General features: G+C 37.4%; 1 protein-coding gene across 2 annotated transcripts; it reads left to right on the plus strand.

Moving 5' to 3' along the window:
• Positions 1 to 1,584: 1,584 nt before the first annotated feature.
• On the plus strand, positions 1,585 to 18,506 carry c4b (complement 4B (Chido blood group)). Of its 2 annotated transcripts, XM_042422806.1 has the most exons (42): positions 1,585 to 1,887; positions 3,467 to 3,559; positions 3,905 to 4,094; positions 4,837 to 5,008; positions 5,095 to 5,165; positions 5,258 to 5,346; positions 5,434 to 5,516; positions 5,612 to 5,699; positions 6,246 to 6,369; positions 6,465 to 6,606; positions 6,918 to 7,030; positions 7,119 to 7,280; positions 7,364 to 7,528; positions 7,619 to 7,810; positions 8,194 to 8,337; positions 8,443 to 8,566; positions 9,556 to 9,627; positions 9,727 to 9,939; positions 10,040 to 10,154; positions 10,270 to 10,340; positions 10,433 to 10,572; positions 10,690 to 10,905; positions 11,054 to 11,105; positions 11,213 to 11,302; positions 11,388 to 11,594; positions 11,975 to 12,047; positions 12,719 to 12,911; positions 13,044 to 13,139; positions 13,665 to 13,827; positions 14,425 to 14,618; positions 14,782 to 14,940; positions 15,035 to 15,094; positions 15,170 to 15,260; positions 15,344 to 15,515; positions 15,644 to 15,734; positions 16,841 to 16,915; positions 16,989 to 17,091; positions 17,195 to 17,284; positions 17,385 to 17,489; positions 17,641 to 17,724; positions 17,802 to 17,934; positions 18,023 to 18,506. In XM_042422806.1, exons 2-42 carry the CDS (start codon positions 3,489 to 3,491, stop codon positions 18,150 to 18,152), a joined length of 5,118 nt encoding a protein of 1,705 aa, XP_042278740.1. In that variant the 5' UTR covers positions 1,585 to 1,887; positions 3,467 to 3,488; the 3' UTR covers positions 18,153 to 18,506. The 2 variants fall into 2 exon arrangements, with proteins under 2 accessions (XP_042278740.1, XP_042278741.1); XM_042422807.1 differs by lacking the exon at positions 1,585 to 1,887 and having other exon boundaries at positions 3,462 to 3,559.
• The last annotated feature ends 2,064 nt before the right edge of the window (positions 18,507 to 20,570 follow it).

Consider the following 20,570-nt stretch of genomic DNA (forward strand, 5'->3'; position numbering starts at 1 on the left):
TGGATTGCTTATAATCTAGTTTAAGAAAGCACTTCTCTTGGTGTGTAGCCTGCTTTCTTTTGACATTTAATTAATTCGACACTCTCCTAACCAGCAGCAAATGCTTGAACAAAAGCTTTGAAGATTTGAGTATATTTTATATTACAAATTTTTGCATTTGTTTCAATTTAACAAGTTATTGATTTCTTCATTGCAGCTTTTACTTCCAGGGCTAAGAGATGCAATTTCAGTTCATCCCAAGTTTGACAGGGAGTTTGGTGTTGATTGTCCAAACGCAATTCTTGTATTACTTCTCCACATCCAGGAGTTGTGGATGGACATCATGCGCCAGACTCTCATTTACTTCCTTTAACCTCTTACTGCAGAGATCGACACAGGAATAAATGTAGTGTAGCTGTGTGCTAAGGAGAGACTGCATTTAAATTGTTGTAAAAAGTTTGTCTTTGGATTTTTAACTCTTTGCTTAAATTGATATATATTGACATCTGTAAGGTACAATTCAAATTTGAATACAATGATTTGAAAATTATTGTGATTACTATTGAATGTGATTTTGACTTAAAATTAGGTTTTTCAAGTCAGTTTCTCGAATCAAACTGAGCTTCCGGTGGCAGGACTTTGATATTTCAATTGTGTGTTGGCCTAAAGGCTGCGAATACCTTCTCCAGGGCCGCAGCGGTGGACTGACATTTTCAATTTTCTGTACACAGTGGAAAACTTTGCAAACTGTTTAATTTGTTTTAGGTGTGTGAATATCATATTGAAAAAAACAAGTGGACTGTCTAAAAACATGAACATGTGGCCTAGTTGCTTATCTAGTTTGCTTGACAACTGAATATGAAAAAGTTCAAATTTGTATCTATTGTATTGTTATGTGAGGAGAATAAGATTAGTAATGGAGGAATAGATGATATGGCACAAGGCCACATGGCTTATGGTTGGCTACGTGAAATGGAGGCTGACAGAGATGTTTCCTCCATGTGCCAAATGTGTCTTTGGATTATAAATTGTAGGGCCATGATTTACCCATTTCTGTTACATGTGTAACTGAGTTTGCTTGATTGTAACTTTACATGAGACAATATTTTTGTTGTTGTTTGAAGCTATTTTTAAGGTCAATGTTGATATTACAGCTACTTATTATCTAATCTGACACTTCTGAAGGACATTTTAAAAATGCAAATTGTTAAAAAAACAAAAAACAAACATAAAATAAGTTGAAAAAAATACTTTTAACATCAATTGTGTATAGACATAAGAGTTGAATGGGTAAATTTTACCCCACACATATCTACTACTAGAGCATGTCAAAGGAAGGTGGAAAACAGACAAGATTTCAGAGACATGACGGATCAAACCTGAAATCTTGAGAACATAGCTGGGATAACAATTTTGACATTTAAATTCGTCCAAAAGTCTTGACATAGCTCTCTATGGGTGTTAACATTCACATGCAAGGTATTTGTATAAATAAAACTGTGTATAAGTGTATAAGTGAGTAAAACATATGCACATAGAGACAGAGCGCAGTTAAATCCCGCCCACCTGCGAGGGGAAAACAATCACTGCTCTCCATTGACTTTGTATTGAGTGAAGGTGCCTCCTTGTCACTTCTGTCCGCTAGCAAACAGAAAAATACCCTAAAAGCTGTTGTGTGGTGGTTATAAGTTTTTATAAGCTGCGGAATAGAAAAACCGGGCCTTTAAGAAGACAAAAGTAGTTACAGGGCTGTGTGCTGTGCGGTGGAAGAAACAGACCCGACCTGAGCTGCAAGGACAGCCTGCAGCTCAAAAACCTCCGTAAAAATGTCACGTAAACCTGGACACGCTGCTACAGTCACAGACAACATGCATGAAAGTCAAAACAGAACAGCTGTTTAATTGAAAGGTAGTGCAGTGTTTGTAATATACGTTTAAATCACATAATAGCTAACCTGCATTTAGCTGAGATGCTAACTGTAAAAAAGAGCCTGAACGGGAAATAACTGCATGTCAGACTCTGTTTACAAACTGTAGTCGCCATATCAGCTGTGAAAAGTGTCATACCAGCCTGTTATGTAGTGGAGTTTGCTATTCAGTTGTGCTATCTCTTCTGTAGACGTGATGTCAGCCCTTGCATTCATGTATTGCATCTTAATGTAAAGGGTTTCAACATATGCTATAACTCTCTGGCAGACATATGGTGCTAAAATAGTCCGTTGACATGCTGAAATCAGTCATTTTGTTCGCGTTTAAGCTTTTGGCTGCATATTATGGCGCTGACTGTTTTGTCCTCCGGTGGGCGTGGTTTTAAGAGTATGACCCTTCTGTCTCTATAGTGAGTTAAAGTCTACTGTCACATCTGTAAACATCTGTTGCATTCACTTGCAGTGTTAGTATGCTTTAAATGTACATTAAAATAAATAGGGGATTGTCTGTCCCATCAGTGTGTTTAATGATGTATCCTGGTATGTACACTTGGAAGACAGATGCGCTTTTATTACTCTCTTGACTGCATCTTTCCTTGATCTGTTCATGAAGAAAAAAAACGTTTCTGTCATTGTCTTTGTATATCTTTTGTTACTTACTGAGATCAAAACCTGATCATAGTCTGTGTCAATTAATCATACTGTTCCATTTTGCCAGATCAGAACATATTTTGGCAGCCTTTTAAATTCCATTCAGTGCATGATTAGTTGAATACACACATGATAAGGATAGAAAAGTTATAAATAAACAGAACATTGATGTGTGTGTCATCATGTGTCAAATAAGCAGCTTTAGTAGCTATAGATAAAATATATAAAAAGATTGGATTCACTAAACTGAAGAAATTGTTGTAGTAGGGAGTTTGCAGATACACTTGACCGCTAAAAATGGCCTTTGAACCATTTGTTTTGGAATTAGAAGTAGCTATTGCAACCAAAACGCAAACAATCCAAACCTGATTTCTTGTAAATCACATGATTTGGGGGAAATCTGGCTGACATGCTGTGACCAATGAGGTGACAGTTACACATTGTGAAACAGAAACAAACACTTTCCATGCTGCAAGCCAAGCAGTGATATAATAATGACTTTTATAAAAATGAAAAACATGCTGTAGTATAAAATACATTCATCAGTCCTCTATGATCTGATCTGCATGTTGTTAACCTTGTGTTTTAGATAAATATGTTTAGATTACATAGTTTCATCCATATATACATGTACACACTACTAAACCAAGAAGTATGGCACACATCTGTACACATCAGTACACATGCTATCTGACATACACATCAGTATACGTGCTATTTGACAGTATGAGGATTTTCTTAGTTTATTTATTGCCAGTTTGTACATTCTACATGAGGAGTGGTGCATATTTCTCAGTTGTCCAAGAAGAAAAAAACAGAGGGAGGGCATTTAGACATTTCATGATTGAGAAATACAGGGGAGGATGACCTACAAAAACCTGAGCTAATCAAAACCCTGTGTCAGTACAGGCAAAGAAGTAGAAACTGCACAATGAAGTGCTACATCTTTTCGATACTGCTTCTGATCTTGACTGTGGACACGGAGTGTTCAACGAAAAACAGGTAAATGTAGGAATAGCTGCATGAATATACATTATGTAGTAATGAATTGTAAGCAAATAAACTTAAACCAGCAACTTCAATAACTGCTAATAATATATGTAAGAGAGATTTAAAATATTCTTTCTGTCTTCTAGGATGTGATATCCACACATTAAATAATATATTTGAGTGTCATGTATGTCTCATGATTATTCTGTCGAGGTAATAGATTAGACAGAACATGTCTGTATATGCTTATATATAAACTTGCTGTTTATGTATAAGCATAGAAGTATATGAATGAAAAAAAAAAAAAAAGCAATGTGAAGGATACAGTAAAGTGCTATTTTTTATCTTTCGGTGCAGATTCTTCATCTCAGCCCCCTCCGTGTTTCATGTGGGTGTTAATGAGAAAGTGTTTGTCCAGATGGGATGGGGTCATGTTAATACTCCTGTTACTCTCTATCTGGAGCATGAGAGTAGTGGTACTGTGGTGTCTAAGAAGGTTCCAACTTCGTGTGCCAGTGAAAGTGACATCAAACAGGTGGAACTCATGGTATGAAAAACTTATGTAATGCGTTATTTTAAAGGTCCCTTAATTATGTACTAATTTCCTGGAAATTTTCAGGGTAATTTGCAGGTATAATGTTTAGGATATTTAACAGAGAGGATGATGCAATTTGGTACAAATTATAAGAAATAAACAAAAAGTGTTAAGTTGGTTTAGTTGGTAAGTGACCACTCATATTTGGGTTCATATGTAGTTGTTAATGTGCAAAAATTCTTTATAAATTAGATTCTTAAAGGTGCAATGTTTAGAATTTAGTGGCATCTAGTGGAACGGACTTGGCATAAATGGAATATATGTTTCAATTAGTGTATAATTATTCTGAAAATAAGAATTGTTGTGCTTTTGTTACCCTAAAATGAGCCCTTTATATCTACCATGGATGTATAAAGAGAACTGGAAGGCGGGGCCCCGTTCATTCCTATGAAAGGTGCTCAGTGGCGCCACTTCCCCACTATAAAGAAATTACCCAGATGAAAACATATTGCACATGCTCTGCCAGCTGAGACAGCTAACTTCTGGTTTAGCTCAAATTACCAAATTGCACCGCCCTTTCTGTAAAATGTCCTATAACTGTTAAATACCTGTAAATTACTCAGAAAATTTCCAGGAAATTAGTATAAAATTAAAGATCATGCAAAATAAAGTGTAACCAAAGCTTCCTCAGTCATACAAATTTAGACAGGACTGAGATGTCATAAACCAACACTTCTTGTTTGCATCTTTACAGATAGACAACGAAATTATGTCAAGAATCCCTCCACCAAAAAGTCAACGCCCCTACCTTGTGCTAGTGGCAGAGAGTCTCAATATCAGGCATATAACAAGGGTCCTGGTATCAAAACGCAGAGGGTATGTCTTCATCCAGACTGATCAGCCAATGTACAACCCAACACAGACAGGTAAAAAGAAAGTGAACGAATGTGAATAGAAGGGTTAACAGTGACTATTTTTTAAAGCCATTTTATGTTGATTTACTCTTTTTTAGTGAAGTTCAGGATCTTCACTCTTGACCAGACATTAAGGCCGGTCGACGACATTATCCAGATATCAGTGTTTGTGAGTAGATGCATTTTCTGCACACATCTGTAGATGTTATTTTAATGGTTTAAATCATGCTTTTAATTCATGCTTTTATCGTTTCATGATAGAATGCTGCTGGAAACAGAATAATGAAATCGCTTAACACTGCCAAGGGAGGAATACTCAAAGGCACATTCCCCATACCTGACGTCTCTAAGTATGTGAAAACAGATTTGCAATAAACGGTGACTAACACAACAGCACAAGCAACTTACATATGATAAAATATGTTTTGTTTACAAAGAATGGGCACATGGAAAATTATAGCACACCATGAAGATGATGAAGCACATCTTGCTTCCAGGGAGTTCAAAGTCCAAAAATTTGGTAAGCTACTAATCTGATGAAAGTATTTTACTTTTTTTAAACTAACAGATAATATTCCTTCCCTTTAAAAACATTTCCATTGTTACACATCCTAGTTTTACCAACTTTTGAGGTGAGCATCACAATGGATGAGAGCTACATTTTATTGAATGCTGAACAGTTGAGCTTCACCATCTCAGCCATGTAAGTGTTGATTAATTTCCCAATAAATCTATTGTTAAAGCAATATTAATCCATTTTTGGCCAGTTGGCAGGGTAGTTGACAAATACACAGCCCTGACATTTCTTTATGAAGTTTGCTTACATTGTCTCCAAGGTTACAGCTAGTTTAATGTTAACATGTTAGCAACCAGTTGTGACATTACATTACTCTCATCTGAGTAATGTTTCTGGCCATATGATGAACAGACATCCATCAGTCTTTGGCCTTTTAGCTCTGGTTTAGTCCACAAACTCTGAACTCAAAAAAAATATTTAGCTGCTAGATGCTAAACTACTGTGATAAACCTCAAAAAAGGCAAAGAGTGGCTAGAAGCACTGTGCAGTTGCAGAATGGGGTAATAAATGTGTACAGTAACCCCAATGCAGTGTTTTTCAAGAAGGAAAGCTTAATATTTTGTTCACATATAGTTATGTTGATGTCTTTGAGTTAATTTTCTCTCTCATTACATTTTCAGGCTTTTTTTGTCTTTATTTCAGCAGTCATAATGTTACAATGATTTTCTCTAGGTATTCATATGGTGAGACAGTTAGAGGGGCCTACCACTGCCAATTTGGAGTGGTAAAAAAAGGCACAACCGATGGTCAAAAAGAGACGCCTATCTTTATCAAGGGACTGGAGTTAACTGGTTCGGTGAGAAAAAACAGATATCTATCCAAAATGTATAATGCTGTTAATCCCTAAAGTGTTACAATACTTGAAAAACAACAAAATGCTGTTTCTTGCAGATCCAGGATGGAATTGCAAAAGCGTCACACAGCACAGCAAAAATAAATCAGCACATCCAAGATCAGCTGAACGAAACCCTCTCTGATTTACAGCGCAGTGGAGCACAACTCTATTTGGGAGTATTTGTCACCAACATACAAAGTAAAGGACACACTGTCACACTATATGGCCTGCCATTGTTAAAGTCAGAAACCTCTGAGAAGCGAAAAAAAACCCATTGAATTATTAATTATTGTTGTTGTTTTTATTTTTCTTTGATCTTAAGTATTGTTATTAGCCTATTATGATGTAAAGAAAGAATATACTTTTTAACCTGTATAACTGATTTGGTGTGTTGTATACAGAGTCATATGCTGTGAAGAGTACAGTAGATGTTTCTGTTTCTTGTTATGAGCATCTAGGAGCACAGCGATTACACTATTGATGGTGTTTGTATGTATTGTTTGGTCCAGGTAGTGAAATGCAAGAGGCAGAAGTTTCCCTTCCCATCATCTCCCAGCGATACACCATAGATCTCTCTCGAACTCGCTCATATTTCCTTCCTGGATATCCGCTGGATGTTGTGGTAATGAATGACTACACAATTACTGTATGTAAACGACAAACTGAATAAATAGTTTGTGTATAAAAGATTTTATTTGCTGTTATTATAGGCATTCCTGCGTCTCCCTGATGGCTCCCCGGCAGCTGGTGTGCCAGTAAAGATTGATGTACCAAGCTCCTCTGAGGGATCTAGGCAAGGCATCACTGACCAGGAGGGGGCAGTGTTTTCTATCTTTAATATCGAAAATGCAGCTGGTGCAATCACTGTTGAAGTTAGTATCCCTTAACGACTCAGTTAAAAGTGTTAAATTTGCTTTAGTTCAGTTTTAACAGTTTCCACCTCTGGTTCCAACAGGTGTCTGCAGATGGCTCGCAACAGAGGAAAGTAATTCAACAGCAACAACAGGCTGACAGTTACCTTTATATGACTTTTACCAAGAAGATATACTCTATGAATGATGATCTATCAGTGACATACAACACTTTCAATGCCCCACGTACTGGGTACATATACTACATGGTGAGGCATATCTGACTGAATACAACATGTTTTGAGAAAGAGGAGCAACAGTTTGTCACAATTAAACATATTCAATTGTCTCTGTTGAAGGTCTTAAGTCGTGGGATGCTAATAAAAACAGGCACTTTATTACTTGGTAAGTCAGCGAAAGTCAACCTTAGGATAACTGCTGACATGGTGCCATCCTTCCGTCTGATTGGCTACTTCTACAACCAGGGTGGTGACATCATTGCTGACTCTGTGTGGGTAGATGTCAGGGATGAATGCGGGATAAAGGTCAGGGTAAGTAAACACAAGAGATAAGAGTGCAGCCTGAGCAGAGTGCGAGAGTAGACAAACAGAACTTTACCGCTATTGACTGTGTGTTTAAAAAGGGTAATTCTGTAAAAAGATGCATCTTATATTGTTTTGCATTTGTTATAAAGTAGGCAGGAAAGGAGGTGTGAGGGTAGACTTAATTAAGTTGACTAAAGCTTTATTAGGCTGCAGGCCAATTATCATTCGCTGTCAACACAAAATATTCACTTCTGTTATGTTTAGGTTAGTTTCAATGACTGAACTGCCTATGCCTTTACATGCAAATATTTAGACGTGTCGATTGAATTAACCTTGATCTTGGACAATGGCATTTCAAAATGTCTGTAACATCCTTCACTTTAATTTAGGTGGAATCAAAATCACCATTTGTACCCGGAAACAAAGCTGAGCTAGAAATTGATTTACACGGTGCGAGAGCGAAAGTCGCTTTGCTGGCAGTTGATAAGGCCTTCTACGCTCTAAAAGCAGACAATAAACTCACAAGCAAACAGGTAACACTTTCACACACTTTCTCTCGCAAGACACAGAGGTTGTTTTATTCAACCTATATATTGTAATGTGATGAGTAAATTCCTGTTCTTGTTTACACTTTTCAGGTGTTTTCCTCTATGCAGTCATATGACCTTGGTTGCTCATACGGCGGAGGATCTAACCCAGTATCCGTACTCACTGATGCTGGCTTGTCTTTTGTGTCTCAGTCCCAGTCAGCGTTCAGAAAGGGTATGACAGAAGCACAATTGTCCTTTCTTTAAAATGTAAACTGAGAGCAGAACAAATGTATTATCCAGATTCATCTCTATATGTAGAGTCTTGCATTACAGTAACTATAAACAATAACAATAAACAACAACAATAATAATATTTGTCACAAATCCACACTTCAACAATACATATTTACATATGATATATGTAATATTTACATACATACATATACCTCCTTCTTCCTTACGAGTTGACTGAATAATGTTTAATCATTTAGTGTCAAAACTCATTCTAAAAATACCAGGGAAATACTGAATTAGAACACTTTAAATTTTTATATTTTACAGTATGTATCAGTTTAGATGTGATAAAAAGTGAATATTTGTTTTGACACAAGATCATGCAGATATTTTCAGGCAATGGGACATAGGTTATTGCAGTGTGTGTTGAAAGGACATGTTTTAAAGGGTTGGTTCATCCAGATTACCAGAAATATTTTCTCACTGACCTGTAGTGGTATCTAGCCATGCAGATTGTTTTATCCTAAACCAAATTAAAGCAAAACTACATACAACTAGAAGTAAGTAATAAACATGTGTGCTTTGGCCTTATAGAGGAACTGTAAGGCCAAAACGCATGTATAAGTCTTCATTTGAAAAGTAACATCTTCTAGTATCTGGAAATGTGCTTGTTTAGCATGTGGCTAAAACACAACCAAAATTACATCAGTTCAAATATAGCTCAGAAAAGTGTTTTTGGTCCTTGTCTATGATGAGTCATATTTGAATAACAATAACTAGGACATGCTTTACGCCAGAACTATGCAAATCACCACATACCTTCTACATCTTGTCAACCACACCTGTATAAAATTCCAGACCTCTAGGCCTAAGGGGAGCCAGGGACTTTTTAGTTGTGGTGTCACTGGTGTTTCATTATACACAAACATTTACAAAAATGTTTCTTGCCTTGAGCTGAGCTTTTATACTGTTATACGACTTTTCCAGATTTTGTCTGTGATTCACAATCTGCACGACGACAACGTTCTGTGGACCTTCAGCAGGAAATGATGAGCTTAAGTACGACAGAATTCTGGCATCACAATATCAGTCTGAGATCATGTAAAATGCTTCTGATAAGAATATGCTATAAAATATGTCTTTTAATGTCACTTTCAGAATCAAACTTTTCCGATAAAGATTTGCAAGAGTGTTGTGTTCGCGGGTTTTCTCTCATCCCTATGAGACGAACATGTCAAGAAAGAGCAAAGAGGGTGTCTCTGGTGGAAGCCAAAACTGAGTGTGCAGATGTGTTTTTAAAATGCTGCCTTGAGGGAGAACGTCTGAGAAAAAAAAAGATCCAAGAGGATGCCCAGAGAGGACTTGGCAGAAGTGAGATGAAATTATCATGTGGATATTTAAAACTTTTTCCTGTTTAAATAGCATTTTGTGGAATGATCATCACAAACCTGTCATTTTTTTTGTTTTTTAGCTTCAAGCACAGTGGACATTGAACAGTTCTTCTTGGACAGCACTGCTCAATACATTCGGAGATTTTTCCCCCCAAGCTTTGGATTCAAAGAATTTGATGTAACAGACAAAAAAACGTAAGAGTTTCTGGTCAAGTGCATCAGTTAAAAGCTATAATATGAATAAACAAAGCATTCGTCAGACATTTTACAAGCAATAAATTCATTCCCTCCTGATTGACAACTCTTTTAGGCATTATTTTCATCTACCCGATTCCATCACCACATGGGAGATTCAGGTCGCCACTTTATCTTCAACCACTGGTAATAACAGCTTCCCACTTCACAAATACATCTGAGATATATGATGAAAAAACTTCTCATAATAACTGTACTTCACTTCATATTTCATTTAGGTTTCTGTGTAGCTCAGCCGACACAGTTCAAAGCATTTAAGAGGACATTTGTGTCTCTGACACTGCCTTACTCAGTAAAAAAATATGAGCAACTAGCCATTTCACCTGTTATCTACAACTACGGCTATGAAACACTACAGGTAGATATAACTTAATGTTTTGTGGCACTTTAACCAGTGACCACCTACTGGGTAAAAGACTGAAATTCAATTTTTAATGTTGTCTTTCTCTGTGAACACATTTCTGCATTTCTCTAGGTGGCAGTTCACATGGAGCAAAGTGAAGGTCTGTGTTCCCCCGGTTCAGCCACCACTTCATCCTTTGTTAACATTACAGTGGAACCAAGCTCTTCCCAGTTTGTCACTTTCTCTGCTGTCCCCATGATAATCGGTTCAATACCCATCAAAATACGCCTCTATGATATAGAGAATGAGTATGGAATAGATGCAATTGAAAAGCCTTTGAATGTGTGGGTGAGTGACAACAACATTGGTTTATCTGCTTATTGACTATGATGATGCTTTAAAATATCAGTATGAGCATATTTGTGTGCTAGTAATATAAATTTACATCAACATACTTTTTTTCACTCCCATATTTTCATGTTTAATTTGTTTGTAGACAGAAGGAATAGAAAAGAGAGTAGAAGAAACCCAAGTGCTCAAATTGGATGGTGAGTCGTGTCACTATTTCTTAATAATACTTAATTCTTCATCATATTTAATTCTTTACTTTGCATTTACCTTTGCTTTATCAACATACTTCTCTCCATTGTGATAGGGAAGAGCACAAAGACTCTCATTATTGATGGAACTTTACCAGACGAAACAGTCCCCGACTCCAACACCAATATTTTCATCTCAGTGGAAGGTATATGTGCAGTTAGACACAGATATGCACTTCACAGACCTTTATAATGACAGCGTCTTAACCTTTCAATGTTCTCACCTGACAGGGGACGGATTTGACAATTCATATGCAAAGAACCTTCTTTCGCCTGAGAAGGTTAACAGCTTGATCGTATTGCCTAAAGGATGTTTGGAACAGACAACGGCACGAATGTCCCCCACAGCTTTAGCCCTCCGCTACCTTGACCTGTCTGAGCAATGGTTTGAGCTGCCTGCAGGTAGCAGAGATAATGCTCTTCAAAAAATTGAGGAAGGTAGGAGCACATCAAGCAACTAATTGAATAATGTCTTTGTCATTTGATAAGTAGGTCTATAACTATGTGCCTACATGTCTTTTTTTGCCCTTTTATAGTATTTTCCGTAGAATAAATATCTCATTGATATATGGCAGATATCACTGTGTAAGTAATTAGAAAGATTTTGAATTAAATCCCAAATGTAACAGAAAGCCAGTGTTTTAAAGCAAGACTAGATGAAAGCAGACAAAAAATGGTTTCTCCTATTGAGAATAAAAAGGGATCCCCAGGCTGTTCCATCCTCTTCTTGTAATGTAATGAACGTTGCACCCTCTATGACTCACTAACAGGGCTGTAGACATTCTTCTTTTAAACAAAGTAAACACTTTTTTTGACAGGTTATATGAGGATTTTAACATTCAAGAAAGGCATATCTTATGGATCATGGTATACAGTGCGATCTAGTAATTGGTGAGTATTTGTTTAAAGTTGCCTTTTTGATATTTGCTGTAATAATAATGATAAAAAACTTTATTTATATAAAACCTTTTCAAACAGTGTTACACAATTCTTCAAATACAAAATCAGCACTGCAATTAAATACAAGCTAATAAAAGTACAAAGACTAAAATAACCCAAAATACAATAGAATACAATAAAACACATAAAACAAAGAGGAACTGGAAAACATACAAATTTGGGCAAACATCAATAAAATGCTTTGTTAAAAAGATACGTTTATGTACTGATTCTGCAAGCCTCAGACCTTCAGGCAGGGAGATCCAAAGCTGAGGCGCCCTGACTACAAAATCTGCCTGAAGATCTGAAGTTGCGCTCTGGCTCATAAGGGGAGCAGCAGTTCAGCAGTATAAGTAGGAGCAGCTGCATTTTGCACTAACTGAAGACGTGAGATTGTTCCACAGTGAATTGCAAATAGTTAAGAAATAACAATATGAAAGCATGTATGATCGTTATCTTCATACGACCCTCAGCATGAGAAAGGAGAGACCTGATCTTTGAGATGTAAGGTAGTTACAGTGTCTCATATAGTAAATTAACTTTTGTCATTTTGAGCATCTTAAATTGTAAATCTGATTTTTCCATCTTCACCACTCTCTTATTTTTCTTTTTTTTGTCCTCAGGGCGAATGCTCTTGTTGTCAAACTTTTTTCATTGGTGGCAGAGCGTCAGACAGCGTCTTTTGGACAACAGGGCAGGAGGACTAGGGTTGTATCATTTGAAGAGATCAGACAACCAGTCAGTTACTTGCTCACAGTACAGAACAACGATGGGTCATACAGTGACCCAAAGCCTGTGCTACACAGAGGAGTGATGGTAACCTCTTTTAGGAGCTACTTCGTACATGTTAGAACATGCATATAGAGTATATTACAACAGTATTTGAGGTGGCAACAAACTGAATGGCATTTATTTGAATGCAATATTGTCTCTTTGTGTTAATTGTAGAAAGAACACGATGAAAAAGCATCCATGACAGCTTTCATAACTCTTGCACTGCACCGGTCCCTTCAATTCCTGACAGCTGAAGGGAGAAATGATGTGGTGAGATAATATAAAGACTTGCTGTCCTAGGTGACTGTTTTTAGCTTTTGGCATGGCTATGAGACTGAAATATCTCAACAACTGTTAAACTAGATAGTCATGCAACTGTGTACAGATAATTCATGAGTCCCAGGCTATGTATGCTAATCTACTTGGATACCTGACTTTTCCTTTACAGCTACCATGAAGTGATTTTTGTGGTTCTGAGTGAAATGTCTTGAAAATCTTTGGATGGATTGCCACAATATTAGGTATGCAGGTATTTGGTAGGTTTATGACCAAATGCCTGCAAAACTGATGACATTCCCATTAGTCTTGGCTGTACTTTGTGTAATACATCCAGACATTACTGCCAATTAGGAAATGTTAGCATGCCGCTAGCATGGCTGTAGTGTTGTTATTGTTGTAGTTTTATTTGAACATATTTTAATACACTGTTGTCAATGCATAATTTGTAAAGAAGATTAGATTAAAATAATTCACTGACTACATGCATGCTACATGTCCACATGTATTTTCTACCAGGAAGCAAGTATTTCAAGAGCAACAACGTATCTCGTGTCACACTTTGAGGAGCTTCAGCAGCCCTATGCTGTGGCCATTACAGCCTACTGCCTCTCAGTGTGCCTACCAGAAGGAACAGATCTTACATCTTTCTGGATAAGACTTCGAGGAATGGCTACTGAAGGCATGTTCAATCAAAGCAAATAGGAGTGGGTGATATGGTATTTCATGAAAATAATAATAATAATAATAATAATAATAATAATAATAATAATAATTGTATTTGTATAACACCTTTCATACAAAGATGCTGCCCAAAGTACTTAACAAAACAAGATCAGATGAAAATAAACAATATGTAAATGATATATATGATAAATGATAAAGTATATATGATGAATGTATAATCAGTTCTATGGAAAATCAGTTGAGAAATGGTTTATTGATAAAATAACTGGACATAAATGTCTGCTTTTAAGAAATAAAGAGAAATAACTACCTGAGAAAACAACATTTCATCACATTGATGCAACAAGTCCCATTCATTGATTTACAACATCACCTAACACACCCAGAGATATTAAAGTGATAGCTATCATAGTGTAAATCTTTGCCCAATTACATTTTTTTTTATCATCTCACTGTCTTTATTATCATATCGCCCAACCCTAAGAACAAACATACTCATTGTGGTTAAAATGTTAAATTCAACAAATGGATATGTCACAGTATGGTAGTATTTGAAATGTGTGACATTTATTGTCTGTTTCTTACTTATCAGGGAAGAATAGCTGTTATCTGTGGACAGCTGATGCCAGCAAAGGGAATCAAGAGAAGGCAGACGCTATCACAGTAGAGACTACAGCCTATGCCCTCTTAACTGCAGTGGCACTTGGGCACACCGAATGGGCAGACAAAGCAGCCTGCTGGTTAACCACCCAAGAAAACTATTTTGGAGGCTACAAAGCAACACAGGTGACTGGGTTGCTAAATTGAGAATTGCTTAAACCCACCAAAAATTCCTGTCTTTGGACATAGCTCATATATATCCTCTGTGTCACACCATACAGTACAGTCCAAATTAACTGTCAGAGTAGAGATGTTAAACTTGGTATTAATGTTTTATTATTGTGTCCAGGATACCATGATGGCATTGGAAGCCCTCTCTGAGTATGAGTTAAAGAGGTCCTCCAGGCCCGAAGCAAATGTAATAGCAGAGTTCAAAGTTCCAGGAAAGCAAGACAGAATAAATCTTGAGATGACGAATCAGAAGGAGAAGGTGGAAACTAACCTTAAGGTATCAGAGAGCATTTTTAGCATAACACCTGAATACACCCATAAATATTTAAACTCATTCTTAGATTACTTGTTTTTGGTGTCTTTTGTTCCAGAAATTCGAAGGGAACAATGTTTTGGCAGAGTTTACAGGAGAAGGGGATGTCAAGCTAAAAGTAAGTTTGATTAATGTCTCTATGAATGCTGAAAGAGATCCATAATTTACAGTAAATCCCCAATTTCTTTGGCAGGTTGTGAAGGCTTACTACCTACTGGAACCCAACGACAACTGTGACAAGCTGTCTATCAGAGTCACGGTGGAGGGGAAAGTGAAGTACACTGGTGAGCTTTGGTCACTGATAACAACTCAAAACCACATGCAGTGCTGATTAAAGTTACAGTTACATTAACTGCTGTTTTTCCAGCTGAGGTCATAGAAAATTATGAGTATTATGATGATGATGATGTCAATGAGGAGAAAGACGCACGAGTGCCACGGTCAGCTATTGAATGGTATGATGCTCGCACCCGAAACAGGAGAGATGTTGATAACAGCGCAAATTCAGACAAGGGAGTCACCTACAGAGTCTGCGTCAGGTTAGTTGAATGAGATCTCATTTGCGCCCTATTGTCACTTGTGAGACAATGAGCTTTGCTAGAAAAGGTCACAAATCCCGATTAGTGTCTTTCTCAGCCTGTGTTTTTTATTGTTTTCCTGTGTTTAGTCACAGCGTGAATCGCAATCTCACAGGAATGGCCATTGCTGACATTACACTTCTGAGTGGATTTGAAGCTGTAGAGGAGGACCTGGACAAGGTTAGTAACTCTCTATACCCTCTCTTTATCACTGTCATTCTCAGCACAAAGTGGGAGGAACTATTTTGGGTGTTGCTGTTTCCTGAAGTAAAAGTCTCATTCATTTTCTCAATATAGGCAATGTGAGGTGACTTTGGACAGACATGAAACTCTCTCAGTTGAATTATCAGTGCAAAAGATTACCAACGGTGTTAGAAAATATCTGGTTCTAGGGTAAAAAGTAGAAGGTACAAGCCTATTTATATCAAAATTGCACTCTCATAGTGCATGTTTAACAAGAAACATCCAATCACAGAGCTCAAAATTCTGTTACAAGGACTGCTAACAGTAAATGAAAGCTACTCTGAAGGAACAACTTTGTTCAGTGTGTTGCCCAACCACACTGGAAGGCGTTCTGAACAGCCACATGCAGTGGAACACAATAAATGTTAAATATGGGGATAACAGTTCACACTTTTAGATAGATTATCAGTTTTGGTAAGTTACAGAAATTATTGGACGCGGGCCCCCTAATGTCCGACAATGAAAAGGTATTGGGGTTGAGAGTTTTTTATTTACTGCTCAGCCCTTTGGCAACCACTGATGGTGGTGTATGGTGATGCCTTAAGGATGACTGTTTTGAGAAAAATGATTTTGAAAACTGACTTCTGCTCTATGGCAGTAACTGTTGCTTTTGTGGCAAAGGAACATGTCACCCAGTGCAACGGTGTGGCTCATTGACATGTTTTTAATAGTTTAAATGGAGGTCTGTGGCACAGAGGAATAAGATATATCAGACTTTTTATACACACACAATACTTGTAAGCACTTGTAAGTAGGATCAATTCATTGTTGGTTTGGCTCTGCAAGTGAGATTTGTTTACAATAAGAAAAGTATAGAAAATCACCAGCCCTATCATTTAAATAACATTGACGATATCATTAAATAAACATATAAAATGGGAATACAGAATGGAGAAGAACATTTCTAGAACCACTTTGCAACTCTATTCTAATATTTTTACACCAAAACTATGCTGACAAACAAGTTAATCAGAGGAATGAATTCAAGAACTGTCTTTTCTTCTGCTATAATTTGAAAAAGTTCAATTCTTGTATCCTCCCAGCTAAAAGAGACACCTGAACAATACATCTCTCATTATGAAACCTCCTATGGAAGAGTGCTGCTCTATTTCAATGAGGTAAGGCTGAACTCTGTTTACATACACAAACATTTTCATGTCCAGTACTAAAATATGTCTTCTCTCACTCTAGCTCTTTGAACCAGAGGAATGTATTAGTTTCGATGCTGAACAGAAAGTGCCAATTGGCCTTCTGCAGCCCGCTCCAGCTGCGTTCTATGATTATTATGAACCACGTAAGCTTTTTATTTTTATCTTCTGCATTTTTTGTCAAGGTAGAAGGGTCACCTTTGTTAAAAATTACCAGGAATTTACTGACTATTTGCGGTTTCTTTGCAGAAATAAAGTGCACTGTGTTCTACTCTGCCCCCGCAAGAAGCAAGATGGTCTCCAAACTGTGTTCAGAGGATGTGTGCCAGTGTGCAGAAAGTAGGCCATTATTTTAATATCCATACTATCAAATACCTGTGAATACATTAAGCTTTACCTTTGAGATTTGTTTACTGTATTATGTTCCTCTTTCCTTTAGGACCCTGTCATAAAGTACAAAGTCTATTCAAAGGTCTAAAAAATCGAAGAATCACAAAGAATGACCGTGAAGAACATGCTTGCTTCTTCCCCATAGTTGATTACGGTCAGTGCTGCACAACACAGTATGGCGTAAAAAGCATCTAATATTAACTTGAATAAAAAGATTTCAAATTCATTCTTTCATCAAAGTGACAATATCAGTAAAGCAGTTCAAATGAATGGTTATTTACTGGTTGATTCTTACTTTATTTCAGCATACATAGTTGAAGTTCTCAGTGTTTCTGAGAAGAGTAACTTTGAGCTGTACAAAACGAATGTGAAGGATGTACTCAGATCAAGTAAGTATTGAATACATTCATTTATCTACATTTATGTTTGAATATCATAAACATAATGACTACGCTCTGTCTACCAGAGGGAGATTTGCATGTGACTGAAAATTCTGTTCGAGTGTTCGCTAAGAGGCGTCAGTGTAAAGGACAGTTAGACGTGGGAAAGCAGTATCTCATCATGGGCAAAGATGGCCTCACAACCGACTCAAACGGAGAGTAAGTATACTCACTGATATTAACAGATGTATCATTTTACACAATTTGATTCTCAGCCCGTTCATTCTCTTCCTCTTTTATCATATAGGACACGGTATCTGCTGGAATCAAACACCTGGGTTGAGAAAATAGAATGTGACCAATCTTCTACTAAAACTGCCTGCAGAGGGTTTAATGCGTTTATATATGAGTACAAGATGGATGGCTGCAGACAGTGAAACAGACTGCCACACACATTTTCATTTCAGTTTCATTTAACATTCATTTTCAGTCATTTTCATTTCAGTGCAACTCAGCTGCCAAAGTTATCCATGAAATGTCAGCATGGGTGTGATCTTTTCTTTTGTTTGTGCTATCTTATCTCTATATTATGATTAAGCTATCATAGTCACAATCATGAAAGCATAGTATAACAACATCCTTAAGTACTGAGACAGTATTGGTAAATCAGAGAGTAGGTGGATGGCTCCACTACAGTCATTTTAAGTGTTACTACTTACAATGTGTAACCATAAATCATTTCTTCATATCCAATACAGCTACCTGCATTTAAATAAAAAAAATAGATCTGGCAACTGTCTCTGTGTGTCTGTTGGTTGCGCCATCGACTAGTTGCATACATGAAGATAATTACTTGAGTTGGAACTGAACACAGCAACAGAGAAAGAAGTATTCACAAGCATCCATTTGCTCTTTCATGTCCTTCCAAATAGTGTGATTCAGTTTGGTGTACTGGTTTGATTTAGCTTTCCCGCTGAATATATTTATTTTACTGTATTTTTTTTCTTTTACTGGCAGTAAAGGACCTGAGAAGGGTCTCTGTGCTCAACACAACCCCCCTCAAAGTTACCCCCCTCCTTGCTTAACATCTGCTAGGTGGAGAAGAAGGGAGAGGGGGAGTGGTTTGGGGTTGGCGCGGTTCATACACATAAAAATGGCAAAGCAGTCTGCAGATAAGACTGGCTCACTCACTCCCAGGGGGGTTACACAGTGATAGGATTTGGATTAATCGTCACCTCATTAGGATAACGGCTGTTGATTCGCTCAAGAGAGCTAATAGGTCTCTTCTCAAGTATGGTCAGCTTAGTAAAATGGCTGCAGAAGATACTCAGTGCAATTATATAATTCAAAAAGTGATTGAGTTGCAGTTGATGCAGAGAAAGGTATTGGGGGAGAGAGGTGGTCGGAGGGAGCAGTGCAGCAGGAGGGGGGTGGGGTGGGGGTGGGGGGTGGGGGGGGTATGGGTGGAAAGGCGAGGAACAAGCAAGGGCTTATGTGCTTATATTATTCTAATCTCTGAGGCCAGTTCCAATGTAAGCAACACAGGAGTACTGACCATCACTTCAATCACAGCCAGATCAATGCCTGCACTGTTTCAACCTTTGCCATTAGACATTTCATTAAATTTGAATCAATAAAGCATAAATAAATACGCAGACTCCAGCATCACACATTTTCATCTCAGGATTACTTAGTGTTAGTAGCCAACACCGACAGCACATTTGAAAAAGTGGTCTTCTTTTTCTGTAGCTTGTCCAAAGTAATCAATGACTTGTCATGACTAAGCAATGCAGACTTGCTTATGATTAGAGTCACAACAAATCATTTGTCAAATTCAATATTTTACACATGACATTTTCTTGATTGGTTGTCTGCGAATTTGTGTTTGAGCAACACAATACAAATGCAAGTATTCCTTTCAACAAAGACAGATTGAAAGTGTAGACTGAAAGATAGATTTATGCTCTGGTAGATCTGTGGATTGCCACAAGAAATTTACCGCAAATACACATATTGCATGAGTACAGTACATATGCACTTACACTGACACATCAAATATGCTTGAGCAGCAACTGTGAAATTGGCTGGGGAGTTTATGTGACCATGCGTATTTTGTCAGGTGTGCTGTAGCTGTTGAAGGTGTGTCTTTAGCCATTTTTCCAAAGGCCAAGACAGGGTCAGCGGTTTGAGGGTGGTCTATGGCGCAGAGTGGAGTAGAGCGAAGGCGGAGCTGTTCCTGGAGGTCGCCACCAGATGGAAGTACTGATGGAGTGGGACCACCCACTCAGGAGTCCATGCTACACTGACAATTGCTCTGTTTTTTGGTTCAATATCAAGGTGACTTGATCTGTTTGTAGGTTTGTAAACCAAAGAAACAACAGGCCAGTTTTAAAGAAATGTCATATTATACTTGAAGGGCACATGATAGAATGTGTGTTTTCCCTGTGAATTACATATTTCTTTCATTTGACTGGTCCTGAATTCGAAGTTAGAGACAGATACAGTACATGTCATAATATTCGAGTCTATGTGACATCAGTGTGTGTGTGTGTGTGTGTGTGTGTGTGTGTGTGTGTGTGTGTGTATGCATGTGAGTATAGATGTAGAGATACACTATGAATTTGCACACAAAGCATTCGGTGGTACAAATCTGTGCTAAAGCTAATCTGTGATAAAGCTTTTGAATAGATATTTATGCATATGTGGGGTCCCATACTGTTTGTTATGGTGTTTAAGTTGATTGTGATCTTACTTTTACAGGTTTGTGCATGTGATAATGTTTTATATTTGGCTGGTGTTGCTCAGTTTGCCTTTATTTGGATTGTTAATTGCTCTTCATCTTACGTGATATGTGT

Source organism: Thunnus maccoyii, chromosome 10 (genome assembly GCF_910596095.1).
Source record: "Thunnus maccoyii chromosome 10, fThuMac1.1, whole genome shotgun sequence".
NCBI classification, from domain to species: Eukaryota; Metazoa; Chordata; class Actinopteri; order Scombriformes; family Scombridae; genus Thunnus; species Thunnus maccoyii.

Bases quoted from the DNA above. Each gene is read 5' to 3' on its own strand.
- c4b (XM_042422806.1), top strand. From the start codon at position 3,489: ATGAAGTGCTACATCTTTTCGATACTGCTTCTGATCTTGACTGTGGAC. The intron at 8,567-9,555 runs GTATGACAGAAG...CGACTTTTCCAG, and splicing joins CCAGTCAGCGTTCAGAAAGG to ATTTTGTCTGTGATTCACAA. The intron at 17,935-18,022 runs GTAAGTATACTC...TTTATCATATAG, and splicing joins ACAACCGACTCAAACGGAGA to GACACGGTATCTGCTGGAAT.